Source organism: Hyperolius riggenbachi, chromosome 10 (assembly GCF_040937935.1).
Source record: "Hyperolius riggenbachi isolate aHypRig1 chromosome 10, aHypRig1.pri, whole genome shotgun sequence".
In the NCBI taxonomy this organism is placed as follows: domain Eukaryota; kingdom Metazoa; phylum Chordata; class Amphibia; order Anura; family Hyperoliidae; genus Hyperolius; species Hyperolius riggenbachi.
The window spans coordinates 51,021,230-51,038,692 of NC_090655.1; the positions used below are offsets into that span (position 1 = coordinate 51,021,230).

At 48.1% G+C, this 17,463-nt stretch overlaps 1 protein-coding gene across 1 annotated transcript in view; it reads left to right on the forward strand.

The window, feature by feature from the left end:
* Positions 1-17,463, forward strand: part of PTPN6 (protein tyrosine phosphatase non-receptor type 6) — a 102,729-nt gene that overhangs the window by 27,567 nt on the left and 57,699 nt on the right. Inside the window, exon 3 of the mRNA XM_068257958.1 lies at positions 2,106-2,300. Within this exon, the coding sequence (XP_068114059.1) occupies positions 2,106-2,300 (195 nt within the window). The remainder of the gene's footprint in view (positions 1-2,105; positions 2,301-17,463) is intronic.

Sequence of the window (17,463 nt, forward strand, 5' to 3'; positions counted from 1 at the left end):
TGTGGCCGCATGTTATGTGTAGTTTTCATGTTTTTCTATGTACTGTTTATGTTGCACGTGGAGTTCTATATATGTTGACCTATTTTCATGACAAATTGACTGGAGAAGCTGTCTGCACTCAGATCTGGAGAGAATTACCTTCAAGGGACATCTCATTTCTTGAGGGCAGATGCTGCTTGAGTGAAATAAATAAGGATGATCGGCGCAGCCAAATTCATGGAAATTCTATGTGCCGCTGGCAACTACCAACTTTTGTGTTCCGAATGCTTTTTCTATTAAAGTTTCGAAAAGACTATGTAGTTTTTTGAGAAAATCAATTGTGACATTTCATAGGAAAAATGTTTTTTGAAGCTGGGTAAAATGACACTTTGAAAACACACTGTTGGGGCCCTCCTCCCAAGCCTCTTTAACCCCTTGTCCCCCCATGCAGGCTGGGATAGGCAGAATTCGGAGCCCTGGAGGGCATGGGGCTCCGCACCCTAAGCGTTACCATCCCGCCTGGTCTATGGCATGGGGGTGGGGCCTCTGAAAGAGAGGGGTGGCCAAGCCTCCCCCTTTCTCTCAGAGCCCTTGTCCAATCTATGGACAAGGGGCTCATTCTTCCCTCCAGTGTTCAGGAGGAGGTGGCTGTAAAAAGATAAGAAGGAGGCACTCCTTGTGTTTAAAAGTATAAAATAGATCTTCTCCTCTTTATGCAGAGAGCTGCTCACCTTATTAGTTGGCAAAAATGCCAAGTCAGGGGCGTAACAATAGACCCTGCAGCTTCAGGGGGGCCCAGAAGCTGCAGGGGGCCCAGTGGGGGGAGGAATTTCTTTTTCTTGTCCTTAGAGACTGACAACTAAAGGGTATGGAGAAAAAAATTCTGCTCTCTACACAATTTTTCTAATGACTGCATCTGCTCAGCCACTCACTGATAAGGAATCATACAAAGTTTTGCAGACACAGATTTGTAGACCGTTCCTATTCAGTGTTCAGCAGGGTCAAGGGGGGGTCCCATCCAAACTTTTGCAGGGGAGCCCAAAGAGTTCTAGTTATGCCACTGCTGTAAGTGGATAAAACACTCTTGATCCATCCTCTATTATCCCTCTGTGTGGAAACACTGTCCAGGGACCCCCAGATCCTTGTCTCCTCCCCGGGTGAAATGGGTATAGAGGTACTGATAAACCCCTCACCCATTTCTACAAACAGCTTAAAAGGAAGTAAAAACACAACAACAAAAAAAGTCCTCTTATCAATATAAATTATCCATGAATACTTACCTTTTCATTAATGATCCAAAACCAGTATCATCTAAGGTCCCGCGCTACTGCCGATCATGACAAACTCCTACCGCTGAATGGATAAAGGCAGCCTCTGCTTCTGTACTGCAGAGTCTGGGAACGCCAACATTGGCAGCAAAGACCTGAATCTTTGGCAGAACCCTTGTCCATGGTGATGGCAACAAGATGGCCATCGGGGATTCCCCGGTTTCCGGAGGCTACGCTAGAGTGGCAGAACAAGTGGGTTTTCACATGAAAGGAGAGTCCAGGTATCCATGGGAGGTTTTGCCTCCCCTCTCTTCCAAACCCCCCCCCCCCCCCCCCCAATGCTATGGACCATGCAGGCTGGTAGAGCTCAGACGCACAGCCCCGTGTGGTCCAGGCACCACGTTCTGGCTATCCCAGCCTGCCCGGGTGAAAAGGGGTTAAAGAGGCTTGGGAGGAGAGAACCCACACTGTCCATTTTTTTTTTTTCAAATCTAATTTCTCAAAAATAACATGGTCTTTTCACAAATTTGTTTTAACCATGTTCCTACTAATCTCCCTAACATTCCCGGCAATTTGGTGACAATATTATTTACGGGGGATTTGTTATTAAGCACAAAAAATGGTGCTATTGACTTCAAAGGCAGAACAGAACGTGGTACGGTACTTGGATCAGAACAATTTCCAATTTACGCGGTTTTGCTCGGAACCGCCGAATTCCATTGAGACAATTGGAACTGTTTTGATTCCGAGAACTCCGAAATAAAGGAATGCATGGTCTGATTCATTTTGGTTACCATAAGTACCGTATAATAATTTGTGCCATGTCTGTTGCTGAATCCTGTCCTTGGTCATCTGCAGGTTGGAGGACTCAGTCACACACATTCGGATACAGAACACTGGCGATTACTATGACTTGTATGGTGGAGAACAGTTTGCCACTCTGTCTGAGCTGGTGGAATATTACATGGGGCAGCAGGATTGTCTGCAGGATACAGACGGAACCTACATCCCGCTGAAGTACCCTCTGAACTGCTCTGACCCCACCAGTGAGCGGTGAGTCCTGCTATTCCTGTCTAGGTCCTCTTACTTCCTGTGCTGCTACCAGGGGCAGAAAGTGATTACAAAACTGCCCAGTGTGGACAAGGATAGAAGTGAAACTTCTCAGACTTTCTAAATCGTCCTCAACCCATCCAAAACTAAAAATCTGTTTTCAGCTGGTGATCTAATTCTATATGCAAATGGTATAGTGGTGGCCAGAATTTACTAAGCACTCTTGCAGGGGCTTAACTAGAGTGGAGCAGCCCCTACAATCACAGGGTGGCCCCAACTACTAACCAACCATCCCTTCCTCTGATACAGGGGACTATACTTTAGATCAGGTGTTATATGGCTACACTTGTTATGGGTGTGAAGTTCATGGTGGACATACTTGTTTTTATGACTGTGAGATGGGCCTCCAGGCCGTAAAGGGCATCAAAGGGAGACAAGGGAAGGGGTGTAAACATGGGGGGGGGCTATCACTCAGTTTTGCTGGGGGGGGGGGGATACATTGTAGTTACACCTCTGCAATCTTGTCTTCCTGTACAGCAAAGGTTTTTTTTTTCATTTGTCTGAGTCTATATTTACTGGCAGCGGGAGGACAGTCTCACACACTACTTAAAATCTTTGAAGCTGCCACCACCTGCTGGACCTCCAGGCCTCCACCATCTAGTGCGGGTGCATACCTCCCAACTTTTTGAAATGAGAAAGAGGGACACTTAAGCCACGTCCCTGCCACACCCCTGATCACGCCCCTAGTCACGCATACAATACAGATTTCATAAGAAAAATATGTTGTTTTATAATTCAAACCACACTGGTCCTTTCTATCCTGGTTCATTTTCCTTCATATTAACATTTTAAAATGAGTAATATAGTGCACACTTCAATGTTTCTTTCCCCATGCAGATAAAAATAGACAGCAGTGAAGCACTGCACACTTTTCCTCTATCAATTACATTGGCTTCTGTGCATGTTTTCACACATACAGACACACAGGGTGTGCAGAAAACACATACACAAAGCTGACAGACGAGTGTGCAGTGCATATGGCATGTGCACACCCACTTAGCTGCTCTCAGCCACAGCACTTGGGGAGGGGTAGAGAGGGGGACTGGGCGCTGTACACAAGAGCCTGCTTCACACTAAATATACAAATCTTTGTCTGCAAAACTTTGCATGATTCTTTATCAGTGGCTGAACAGATGCAGTCATTAGAACAATTGTGCAGAGAGCAGAAAGTTTATTCTCTCCGTGCCCTTAGTTTTCATTCTCTCAGGACAGGGAAAAGAAACTTCTCCCCCACGGGGCCGCCTGCGGCTTCTGGGCCCCCCTGCGACTGCATCTCTTGCATGGTCTATTGTTAAGCCCGTTTTCTACTGACAGATTGCAAGTTGTCAGATTTCTCTTGGACGAGTTACCATTGACTGCATGTTGTATAAAGGTTGAGGAGGACTTCTGACAACTGTGCTGCTGATGGCAGCAGGTAAATCCCGCTGGTCTTGAAGTGTCCAGAAGGGCTACAGGAAGAGGTCAAGAGAGCCGCTAGGTCTGCATTCCTCTTTCAAGATTACATTTTTCCAGTGTAGCTTGTGACATTCTCACCTTCTGTACATAAGTATAATTTGACTACAACAGTTTCACACCCAAGATGTATTTTTGTGACTTGTGTAAGCAGCTCTTCACACTTCTTCTTGCTACTGTTGGATCGCCTGACCACGTGGGCAGTCTGCAGCTCTAGCAGTATTCCTTATGCCAGGGCAGTTCCTATACAAGGATCCACGTGCTACATGTACTTGCTTCCTGGTCCCTTACGTTCCATGAAATGCAAGAGACCAGGAAGCAAGTGCATGTGGCGTGTGGATCCCGACATTGTATCGTTTCTTCCTAACCCGCTCTGCATGTGCACACCCACTTAGCTGCGCCCTCCACGCAGCTGCACCTCGGGCAATGCTCCGTCTCACCTGCCTTATGCACAGACACTGTGCTTACTGAGCTGATTACAGCATGCTCCCTTCACAGGCACAGCCATACCATAATCTATACACACAGATGCACTATTTGCTTCCATGGCCAACTGTGCAGGCTACAACATGCCTTCTTCACAGCCATGCAATAAACTATGCACACAGAGACACCCTGTGCTTCCATGGCCAACTGTGCAGCCTACAGCATGCTCCCTTCACAGCCATGCAATAATCTATACACACAGATGCACTATGTGCTTCCATGGCCAACTGTGCAGCCTACAGCATTCACAGCCATTATTATTATTATGTAGTACTTATATAGCGCCGACATCTTACGCATCGCTACAGAGTATATGTTGTCTTGTCACTTAACTGTCCCTCAGGAAGCTCACAATCTGCTCTCTGCCATATTCTTATGTCTATGCATGTATTGTGTAGTGTATATATCATAGTCCAGGGCCAATTTAGAGGAAATCCAAATAACTTATCTGTATGTTTTTGGGATGTGGGAGGAAACTGGAATGGCCAGAGGAAACCCACATAGACATGGGGAGAAAGTACAAACTCCTTGCAGATGTTGACCTAGCTGGAATTCGAACCGGGGGCCCAGCGTTACAAGACGATAAGCACTACACCACCGTGCTGCCCATGCAATAATCTATACACATAGAGACACCCTGTGCTTCCACGGCCAACTGTGCAGCCTACAGCATGCTCCCTTCACAGCCATGCAATAATCTATACACACAGAGACACCCTGTGCTTCCATGGCCAACTGTGCAACCTACAGCATGCTCCCTTCACAGCCATGCAATAATCTATACACATAGAGACACCCTGTGCTTCCACGGCCAACTGTGCAACCTACAGCATGCTCCCTTCACAGCCATGCAATAATCTATACACACAGAGTCACCCTGTGCTTCTTTGGCCAACTGTGCAACCTACAGCATGCTCCCTTCACAGTCATTCAATAATCTATACACACAGAGACACCCTGTGCCTCCATGGCCAACTGTGCAACCTACAGCATGCTCCCTTCACAGCCATGCAATAATCTATACACACAGAGACACCCTGTGCCTCCATGGCCAACTGTGCAGCCTACAGCATGCTCCCTTCACAGCCATGCAATAATCTATACACCTAGAGACACCCTGTGCCTCCATGGCCAACTGTGCATCCTACAGCATGCTCCCTTCACAGCCATGCAATAATCTATACACACAGAGACACCCTGTGCCTCCATGGCCAACTGTGCAACCTACAGCATGCTCCCTTCACAGCCATGCAATAATCTATACACACAGAGACACCCTGTGCCTCCATGGCCAACTGTGCAGCCTACAGCATGCTCCCTTCACAGCCATGCAATAATCTATACACCTAGAGACACCCTGTGCCTCCATGGCCAACTGTGCATCCTACAGCATGCTCCCTTCACAGCCATGCAATAATCTATACACACAGACACCCTGTGCCTCCATGGCCAACTGTGCAGCCTACAGCATGCTCCCTTCACAGCCATGCAATAATCTATACACACAGAGACACCCTGTGCTTCCATGGCCAACTGTGCAACCTACAGCATGCTCCCTTCACAGCCATGCAATAATCTATACACACAGAGACACTCTGTGCTTCCATGGCCAACTGTGCAGCCTACAGCATGCTCCCTTCACAGCCATGCAATAATCTATACACACAGAGACACACTGTGCCTCCATGGCCAACTGTGCAGCCTACAGCATGCTCCCTTCACAGCCATGCAATAATCTATACACACAGAGACACCCTGTGCCTCCATGGCCAACTGTGCAGCCTACAGCATGCTCCCTTCACAGCCATGCAATAATCTATACACACAGAGACACCCTGTCCTTCCATGGCCAACTGTGCAGCCTACAGCATGTTTCCTTCACAATCATGCAATAATCTACACACATAGATACCCTGTCCTTCCATGGCCAACTGTGCAGCCTACAGCATGTTTCCTTCACAATCATGCAATAATCTACACACATAGATACCCTGTCCTTCCATGGCCAACTGTGCAGCCTACAGCATGTTTCCTTCACAATCATGCAATAATCTACACACATAGATACCCTGTCCTTCCATGGCCAACTGTGCAGCCTACAGCATGCTCCCTTCCCAGCCATGCAATAATCTTTACACACAGAGACACCCTGTGCTTCCATGGTCGACTGTGCAGCCTACAGCATGTTTCCTTCACAGCCATGCAATAATCTACACACATAGACACCCTGTGCCTCCATGGCCAAGTGTGTAGCTTACAGCATGCTCCCTTCACAGCCATGCTATAATCTATACACACAGAGAAACCCTGTGCTTCCATCGCTGACTGCAGTCTATAGCATGCGCCCTTCACAGCCATGCAATAATCCATACACACAGAGACACCCTGTGCTTCCATGGCTGACTGTTCACCCTACAGTGCACTCTTAACACGGTAGCGGTAATCTATATGCGCAGAGCCAGCCTGCGCTGTTATTTTGAGGTCAGGATGTGCTGTTAATCTCTGAGACTGTTTCTTGAAAAAAAGGATGTGGTCTTACGGTGTATGCATATATATATAGCTGGCGGCTTAATATAGCACTCAGGACTGTTTGTCTGTATGAAGTGACCGTTGCTTTTTCGGTGTGCCGCACGTGCCTGTCTGTTCTTTGTGTAGCTAGTCAGGAGACCGCATACCACACGCCGAGACGCTCACAACCCCTTTTACTATAACACATTTCACAGTGTTTCTGAGAGTACAATAGATGATGGATGTTACGTTAGCAAACCCGAAACATAAAACAAAAGGGAATTACTGCATGTGATATTCTTGTTATTTGCACTAATGATGGTCATGTCTAGGAGAACTCGTGCAGAAGGCAAGCATGTGGTCTGTTTGGTCAGGTGATCGATATGTAAGTCTCTGATTTGCTAGTCACGATCACGTGGTAAAGTAGGATGTGATCACAGCAAATCAGAGCTTTGCAAATCTATCAGGTGATCAAACAAATCATATGCTGCTCCATGAGTTCTGCTAGACGTGGCCATCACGAAATTTGCACTAATAATAGATTCTTGATTGATTAGCATAGCTTCTTATATATTTACCTTGAGCATATGGAGTCAGCTTCCATACACTTAAACATAGGCAAACGCAGGGGGGGATTACAGCTTTCCAGAACCCCCCCCCCCCCCCCCCTCAGACCAAGGTTGGTGCAGTGTCTGAGGACGAGCACAAGTTGAGACACCAGAATATCTGCAGGCATCCTGCAGCTCACAGAACCCCCCCCCCCCCCCTTCTTTCCCTGCTACAGTTGACTTTGGATGAAGTAGCAGTGTGTGTACACTGTACAGAGCATGGAGCAGCTCTGGGGAACTTGACAGAGTCCAGTATGAGCACGGCCCTGTGCCCTGCTGTGTGAATGCTTGACTTTCCCCTTCATTACCAAAGTCGGCTGTCATTATTATCTGTATCCAAACCACTCCTGATCGATCCCGTTGTCGATTGGGAACAGATCGGACGTTTAGGAAATAATTGTCAGATCCTGTCAGTGGTACGGGAAATTGCATTATGTGTACCCAGCATGATGTCTTACCATATTATTATAGTGTATTGTGCGTGGCCAGTGGCGTAGCTAAGAAACTCTGGGCCTCGATGCAAGTTTTACAATGGGGCCCCCCAAAGCACTCTATACATAACAATTGATATGGCGCACCAAAACCTGCCAATGGCAACTACAGTGTCAGAAGTGCAAGAAGGGGATGGGGAGCAGTGTGTTAATGATTACCACTATGTAATGTATCTATAGAAGTGGTTATTATCAGCACAGGACCAATAGAGAGCTAATACTGTGGTTGAGGGAGGGCCCTTTGGGGCCCCTCTGGCCCAAGGGCCCCAATGCGGTGGCTACCTCTGCACCCCCTATTGCTACACCCCTGTGCGTGTTTGAGGGAGACCTTTCTGGAAACCCCCTCTTGAAAATCCTGAGTTTGCCCCTGACTTAAAGGCGTGATCGTTCTGCTGACAGTAGTACATGAGTACAGGCTGTCGGCAGACTGATAAGACTGTTTTTGACTGATAGTACTCATGTACTATTGTCGGCAGAACGACCGCGCCGCGGGAGGGTCTGACAAACCCGTCGTTTGTTACATTCTGCCTTTATATTCAAGGGTGTAAGTAGAGAGACAAAAAAAAGACTTCCTTAGGCCTCTTGCACACTGCATGCATTTCAGATTCCGATTCCGCTTTTTAATCTGTTTTTACATCCGATTCCGATTCAGATTTTTAATCTTAACTGCATGCTGCGTTTTTTGATCCGTTTTTCTGTTGAATGTATTCAAGGAAAATCGGAAACGGAATCGGAAACGGAATCGGAATCGGAAAACGGATTTGCAGTGTGCAGGGAGCCTAAAAGAGACTCTGAAGCGAGAATAAATCTCGCTTCAGAGCTCATAGTTAGCAGGGGCATGTGTGCCCCTGCTAAACCGCCGCTATCCCGCGGCTAAACGAGGGTCCCTGACCCCCCGAAATTCCCTCCGAGCAGCGGGGGATCTCTTCCGGATTGAGGCAGCGCTAACCGCCGCAGCCCTGCCCCACGCGCGTCTGTCAGCTTTTTTTTCGGGTTTGGGGGTGAAGGGACTCCCGTTTAGCTGCTAGCTATGAGCTCTGAAGCGAGAATTATTCTCGCTTCAGTGTCTCTTTAAAGGAAATGAATGCGGTAGAGATTAAGAGAGAAGATAAGTCCTAAAAGTGTTAGTGAACTCGAGGTGAGAGTAATATGGAGGCTGCCATTTTTTTTTTTTCATTTTAACCACTCTGTGAACGCCTAACGCAGGATGCCGACTGCAGAGTGGCTCTCTCGTTCCTCAGTCACGGCATATGGCGTAATCTCGCAAGGAGCATATGTTCCATGCAGTAAATACAGGGGGCCGCCGCGATCAGCCTGGCAGCCAGCGATCGGAGCTGGCAGGCTGTTTTTAACATAAATAAAGTAAATATATATATGTAAATAGCGCTGTGATCATGCGCAGCACTGCAAGTAGACAGCCTTGTCACTTACCTGTCCCTCGGAGGGGCTCACATCTAATCTCTATCAAAGGCATATGCCTATGTATAGTGTAGTGTATGTAACATAGTCTATGGCTAATTGGCGGGGGGGGGGGGGGGGAGGAGGGGGAATAAAAAAAAATTGTTTTTTAAAAGAAAAACAATTATGATTTTTAATTAATAATAATAATAAAAAAATTGCAGATTGCACCACCATAAGAAAGATCTATTAATGAGAAGAAAAGGAGGTAAAATTCATTTGGGTGCTAAGTTGTATTACCAAGCAATGAACTATGAAAGTTGTGAAGTGCTAAATTCTAAAATATCACCTGGTCACTAGGGGGGTATAAAGATCTGGTCGTCAAGTGGTTAAACAATACTAGTTACCTGGCTGTCCTGCTGGTCTATTTGGCTGCAGTAGTGTTTGAATAACATCAGAAGCAAGCATGCAGCTAATCTTTGTCAGAAACATCTGATCTGCTGCATGCTTGTTCAGGGTCTATAGTTAAAAGTATTAGAGGTAGAGGATCAGCAGGACAGACAGGCAACTGGTATTGCTTAAAGCGGTATTGTCACCATAAAAATCAAATTTCAACAACAACTGATCTGAGTGTATTAAGTGATAAAGATGCTAATCCTGCATTCAAAACTTGAAAAACTTCTTCTGCTGTTATGGTTTGTAGTTGTCACATACTTTAGGAGCACTGGCCCTAGTGCCAAACAGTGCCAAAGAGTTGAATGCTGGGAGTTCTTTTTATCTATAATATATTCCTCCTCTTCCATTTATTTCCCTGCCTAGCTGCTTATCAGAAACACCCTCTGATTGCTTGTGTTTACAAGCAAGGCTGAGGTGACTCAGCGATTGGATGTGTAAATAAAAAAAAAGACAGTGCAGTTGTTAGTATACACCTCAGTGGGAGTGTCTGAAGACTCTGGGAGGAGGGCAGCTAATGAATACACAATGAGCAAGAGAAGGAAGAGGGGAAAACAAGAGTCAGGGGAGGATATGATGTCAGCATTAGCTTAACAAGATGGCCACTGCCTAGAATAGGATTTTCTGCTTTTCCTTTATAAAATTCACAGGAATTATTACGTGGATAGCACAATACATCTGTTATGTAAGTAGAAGTAGTATTTATATACTAATATATGTGTTTTTTATTTCTAGGTTGGCATGGGTGTTGCTTGTTCTAAACAAATATGGCAGCCTCTATATCGCTCTCATCTCAGGCTGACTTTAAAGAAAACCTGAGATGTCCAAATATCTTTTTATTTGGAAACCTCCGGTATACTTTAATTTTAATGCTAAGGTCAATAGTTCATTGCCAGCAATGCACAGAGATGTATTGTCTATACAACTATCTATACTGTTCTCCTCCTGTAGATGACTTGTTTGTACTATTAAGACAACGGTGTAATAATAGGATATGAATAGAACAAAATAACTTGATAGCAGGAAATGAGCCATGTGGAGATAAGGAGAGAAGTGATAATGGTCATAAAAGTGTCATATAGGGTTTTAAAAAGCAAAAGGCAATGTGGAATGCTGTTTGCCTGTTTACCGGTATATTGAGAAAAATATCTTCCATTTAAGGCTTCCCATTTCTGCACATATCCAAAATCACCTTTCAGAACCATAACAGAACCTATCGAGGTATTTCCTTTTAAACAATGCAGATTGCCTGCCTGCCCTGCTGATTCACAGCTTCTCAGACTTTTAGCCATAGACCCTAAACAAGCATGCAGACTGACTCCAGTCTCACTGGATTAGCTGCTTTGTGGTTTCAGGTGTGTGATGGACCAGTCTCGGAAGAAGCACCGCCGTGCAAAACGGCTGTTAGGCTGCCCGTTTTCTGGCCCTGCACCCACCGCCTTCTGGTAGGATTTGACTATGTATGTTTGCTGTCACTTTATACACAAGATGTTTGATCATGACTGACACATCTTCCACTGAATCTTTTGAATCCATGCTTGTGAACATATTTTAAAGGCACTTGTATTGACCTGAAGAAGCGGGCTGAGACCTGTGAAACGCGTTGTCCTTTTAATCGTGCTGAATAATTTCATCTTTTTACATTAACCCTGTGGTTTGGGTTTTTCCATCTCGAGTGGTAAAGACACCCTCCCTCCACCATATTTTTGTTTCATTACATTACCTATTTTTGGGCGCCTCCACCTCCAGAAGTTCCATATCCCTCTCACCTCGGCTTCCATTTAACTAGTTTAACTGTTTGCCGACCGCGTCACGCCGATGGGCGTGGCCGCGGCGGCAGCTCCAGGACTGCCTAACGCTGTTCGGCGTAAAGTCCTAGGGCAGCAGTTTGCAGGAGATCGCACGCAGGCTGAATCTGGGCGATCAGACCCCACCAACAGAGAGCTCTGTTAGTGGGGAGAAAAGGAGGGTGGAATCACTTGTGTGCTGTGGTTTTAAAGCTGCAGTAGCCCATTTTACATAAAATGGCTTGGTCACTAGGGGGGTTTAACACTGCAGTCCTCAAGGGGTTAAGCAAAAAAGCTGCAGTTGGAATAATGATACTTTTTCCTCTGACCTATCCCACTTTTCTCTTGTGCTTATTGATGATCAATACCTACATGCAGAGCCCATATACTGTATGTATACATTAAAGTGGACATAAGATATAACAAGATAAATGCACTATATACATATAATACCAAGCCTATTTAGAACCTTAAAACATTTCAGGTCACAGATGCCTCAAAAAAGAAACAGAGGGCCTTATTCAATTCATGTTTTCTCCTAGGAGATTATTTTTAACCTTTCCTTGAAAATAAACGGATGGTGTATATTAGATACCAGTTTAAATGTTCGGTATTGGGATGCCCAGGCAGTCTTATGCGGATACCAGTAGCTGATCTGCAACAGTAGTAGCTTATCGACTATTACATAGGGTTCAGTTACACTAGCTTGCCTATTTGTAGACGATCGGCTACTACTTGCAGTCATGTGGGCACTGGGGAGGTTAGTGTTAGGCAATGGAGAGGGGGATTAGTGTTAGGCATTAAATGAGGGGTAGCGTTAGGCATTAGGGAGGGGGGCTAGTGTGTTAGGCATCAGAGAGTGGAGATTAGCATTTGGCAATGTTGTGTACTGAGACTGGCCCTCTGTACAGTGCTGCATATATGACAGCGGTATGGCTTGTGGCAGTGCTGTGAACTGAGACTGGCCCCCTGTACAGTGCTGCATATATGACAGTGGTATGGCTTGTGGCAGTGCTGTGTACTGAGACTGGCCCCCTGTACAGTGCTGCATATATGACAGCGGTATGGCTTGTGGCAGTGCTGTGTAGTGAGACTGGCCCCCTGTACAATGCTGCATATATGACAGCGGTATGGCTTGTGGCAGTGCTGTGTACTGAGACTGGCCCTCTGTACTGTGCTGCATATATGACAGCAGTATGGCGTGTGGCAGTGCTGTGTACTGAGACTGGCCCCCTGTACAGTGCTGCATATATGACAGCAGTATGGCTTGTGGCAGTGTTGTGTACTGAGACTGGCCCTCTGTACTGTGCTGCATATATGACAGCAGTATGGCGTGTGGCAGTGCTGTGTACTGAGACTGGCCCCCTGTACAGCGCTGCATATATGACAGCGGTATGGCTTGTGGCAGTGCTGTGTACTGAGACTGGCCCTCTGTACAGTGCTGCATATATGACAGCGGTATGGCGGGTGGCAATGTTGTGTACTGAGACTGGCCCCCTGTACAGTGCTGCATATATGACAGGGGTATGGCTTGTGGCAGTGCTGTGTACTGAGACTGGCCCCCTGTACAGTGCTGCATATATGACAGCGGTATGGCTTGTGGCAGTGCTGTGTACTGAGACTGGCCCCCTGTACAGCGCTGCATATATGACAGCGGTATGGCTTGTGGCAGTGCTGTGTACTGAGACTGGCCCCCTGTACAATGCTGCATATATGACAGCGGTATGGCTTGTGGCAGTGCTGTGTACTGAGACTGGCCCCCTGTACAGCGCTGCATATATGACAGCAGTATGGCTTGTGGCAGTGCTGTGTACTGAGACTGGCCCCCTGTACAATGCTGCATATATGACAGCAGTATGGCTTGTGGCAGTGTTGTATACTGACACTGGCCCCCTGTACAGTGCTGCATATATGACAGCGGTATGGCTTGTGGCAGTGCTGTGTACTGATACTGGCCTCCTGTATAGTGTTGCATATATGACAGCGGTATGGCATGTGGCAGTGCTGTGTACTGAGACTGGCCCTCTGTACAGTGCTGCATATATGACAGCGGTATGGCTTGTGGCAGTGCTGTGTACTGAGACTGGCCCCCTGTACAGTGCTGCATATATGACAGCGGTATGGCTTGTGGCAGTGCTGTGTACTGATACTGGCCTCCTGTACAGTGCTGCATATATGACAGCGCTATGGCTTGTGGCAGTGTTGTGTACTGAGACTGGCGCCCTGTACAGTGCTGCATATATGACAGCGGTATAGCGTGCGGCAGTGTTGTGTACTGAGACTGGCCCTCTGTACAATGCTGCATATATGACAGCGGTATGGCATGTGGCAGTGTTGTGTACTGAGACTGGCCCCCTGTACAGTGCTGCATATATGACAAGCGGTATGGCTTGTGGCAGTGCTGTGTACTGAGACTGGCCCCCTGTACAATGCTGCAAATATGACAGCGGTATGGCTTGTGGCAGTGCTGTGTACTTATACTGGCCCCCTGTACAGTGCTGCATATATGACAGCGGTATGGCATGTGGCAGTGCTGTGTACTGAGACTGGCCCCCTGTACAGTGCTGCATATATGACAGCGGTATGGCGCGTGGCAGTGCTGTGTACTGAGACTGGCCCCCTGTACAGTGCTGCATATATGACAGCGGTATGGCTTGTGGTAGTGCTGTGTACTGAGACTGGCCCCCTGTACAGTGATGCATATATGACAGCGGTATGGCTTGTGGCAGTCTTGTGTACTGAGACTGGCCCCCTGTACAATGCTGCATATATGACAGCAGTATGGCTTGTGGCAGTGCTGTGTACTGAGACTGGCCCCCTGTACAGTGCTGCATATATGACAGCGGTATGGCTTGTGGCAGTGCTGTGTACTGAGACTGGCCCCCTGTACAGTGCTGCATATATGACAGCGGTATGGCTTGTGGCAGTGCTGTGTACTGAGACTGGCCCCCTGTACAATGCTGCATATATGACAGCGGTATGGCGCGTGGCAGTGCTGTGTACTGAGACTGGCCCCCTGTACAGTGCTGCATACATGACAGCGCTATGGCTTGTGGCAGTGCTGTGTACTGAGACTGGCCCCCTGTACAGTGCTGCATATATGACAGCGAATATGGCTTGTGGCAGTGCTGTGTACTGAGACTGGCCCCCTGTACAGTGCTGCATATATGACAGCAGTATGGCTTGTGGCAGTGCTGTGTACTGAGACTGGCCCTCTGTACAGTGCTGCATATATGACAGCAGTATGGCTTGTGGCAGTGCTGTGTACTGAGACTGGCCCCCTGTACAGTGCTGCATATATGACAGCGGTATGGCGCGTGGCAGTGCTGTGTACTGAGACTTGCCCCCTGTACAGTGCTGCATATATGACAGCGGTATGGCTTGTGGCAGTGCTGTGTACTGAGACTGGCCCCCTGTACAGTGCTGCATATATGACAGCGGTATGGCGCGTGGCAGTGCTGTGTACTGAGACTGGCCCCCTGTACAGTGCTGCATATATGACAGCGGTATGGCGTGTGGCAGTGCTGTGAACTGAGACTGGCCACCTGTACAGTGCTGCATATATGACAGCGCTATGGCGGGTGGCAGTGCTGTGTACTGAGACTGGCCTCCTGTACAGTGCTGCCAATATGACAGCGGTATGGCTTGTGGCAGTGCTGTGTACTGAGACTGGCCCCCTGTACAGTGCTGCATATATGACAGCGGTATGGCTTGTGGCAGTGCTGTGTACTGAGACTGGCCCCCTGTACAGTGCTGCATATATGACAGCAGTATGGCTTGTGGCAGTGCTGTGTACTGAGACTGGCCCCCTGTACAATGCTGCATATATGACAGCGGTATGGCTTGTGGCAGTCTTGTGTACTGAGACTGGCCCCCTGTACAGTGCTGCATATATGACAGCGGTATGGCTTGTGGCAGTGCTGTGTACTGAGACTGGCCCCCTGTACAATGCTGCATATATGACAGCGGTATGGCGCGTGGCAGTGCTGTGTACTGAGACTGGCCCCCTGTACAGTGATGCATACATGACAGCGCTATGGCTTGTGGCAGTGCTGTGTACTGAGACTGGCCCCCTGTACAATGCTGCATATATGACAGCAGTATGGCTTGTGGCAGTGCTGTGTACTGAGACTGGCCCCCTGTACAGTGCTGCATACATGACAGCGCTATGGCTTGTGGCAGTGCTGTGTCCTGAGACTGGCCCCCTGTACAGTGCTGCATATATGACAGCGGTATGGCTTGTGGCAGTGCTGTGTACTGAGACTGGCCCCCTGTACAGTGATGCATATATGACAGCGGTATGGCGCGTGGCAGTGCTGTGTACTGAGACTGGCCCCCTGTACAGTGATGCATATATGACAGCGGTATGGCGTGTGGCAGTGCTGTGTACTGATACTGGCCCCCTGTACAGCGCTGCATATATGACAGCGCTATGGCTTGTGGCAGTGCTGTGTACTGAGACTGGCCCCCTGTACAGTGCTGCATATATGACAGCGAATATGGCTTGTGGCAGTGCTGTGTACTGAGACTGGCCCCCTGTACAGTGCTGCATATATGACAGCAGTATGGCTTGTGGCAGTGCTGTGTACTGAGACTGGCCCTCTGTACAGTGCTGCATATATGACAGCAGTATGGCTTGTGGCAGTGCTGTGTACTGAGACTGGCCCCCTGTACAGTGCTGCATATATGACAGCGGTATGGCGCGTGGCAGTGCTGTGTACTGAGACTGGCCCCCTGTACAATGCTGCATATATGACAGCGGTATGGCTTGTGGCAGTGCTGTGTACTGAGACTGGCCCCCTGTACAGTGCTGCATATATAACAGCGGTATGGCGCGTGGCAGTGCTGTGTACTGAGACTGGCCCCCTGTACAGTGCTGCATATATGACAGCGGTATGGCGTGTGGCAGTGCTGTGAACTGAGACTGGCCACCTGTACAGTGCTGCATATATGACAGCGCTATGGCGGGTGGCAGTGCTGTGTACTGAGACTGGCCTCCTGTACAGTGCTGCCAATATGACAGCGGTATGGCTTGTGGCAGTGCTGTGTACTGAGACTGGCCCCCTGTACAGTGCTGCATATATGACAGCGGTATGGCTTGTGGCAGTGCTGTGTACTGAGACTGGCCCCCTGTACAGTGCTGCATATATGACAGCAGTATGGCTTGTGGCAGTGCTGTGTACTGAGACTGGCCCCCTGTACAATGCTGCATATATGACAGCGGTATGGCTTGTGGCAGTCTTGTGTACTGAGACTGGCCCCCTGTACAGTGCTGCATATATGACAGCGGTATGGCTTGTGGCAGTACTGTGTACTGAGACTGACCCCCTGTACAGTGCTGCATATATGACAGCGGTATGGCTTGTGGCAGTGCTGTGTACTGAGACTGGCCCCCTGTACAGTGATGCATATATGACAGCAGCATGGCTTGTGGCAGTGCTGTGTACTGAGACTGGCCCCCTGTACAGTGATGCATATATGACAGCGGTATGGCTTGTGGCAGTGCTGTGTACTGAGACTGGCCCCCTGTACAGTGCTGCATATATGACAGCGCCAGCGGTATGGCTTGTGGAAGTCTTGTGTACTGAGACTGGCCTCCTGTACAGTGCTGCATATATGACAGCGGTATGGCTTGTGGCAGTGCTGTGTACTGAGACTGGCCCCCTGTACAATGCTGCATATATGACAGCAGTATGGCTTGTGGCAGTGCTGTGTACTGAGACTGGCCCCCTGTACAATGCTGCATATATGACAGCAGTATGGCTTGTGGCAGTGCTGTGTACTGAGACTGGCCCCCTGTACAATGCTGCATATATGACAGCGGTATGGCATGTGGCAGTGTTGTGTACTGAGACTGGCCCCCTGTACAGTGCTGCATATATGACAGCGGTATGGCTTGTGGCAGTCTTGTGTACTGAGACTG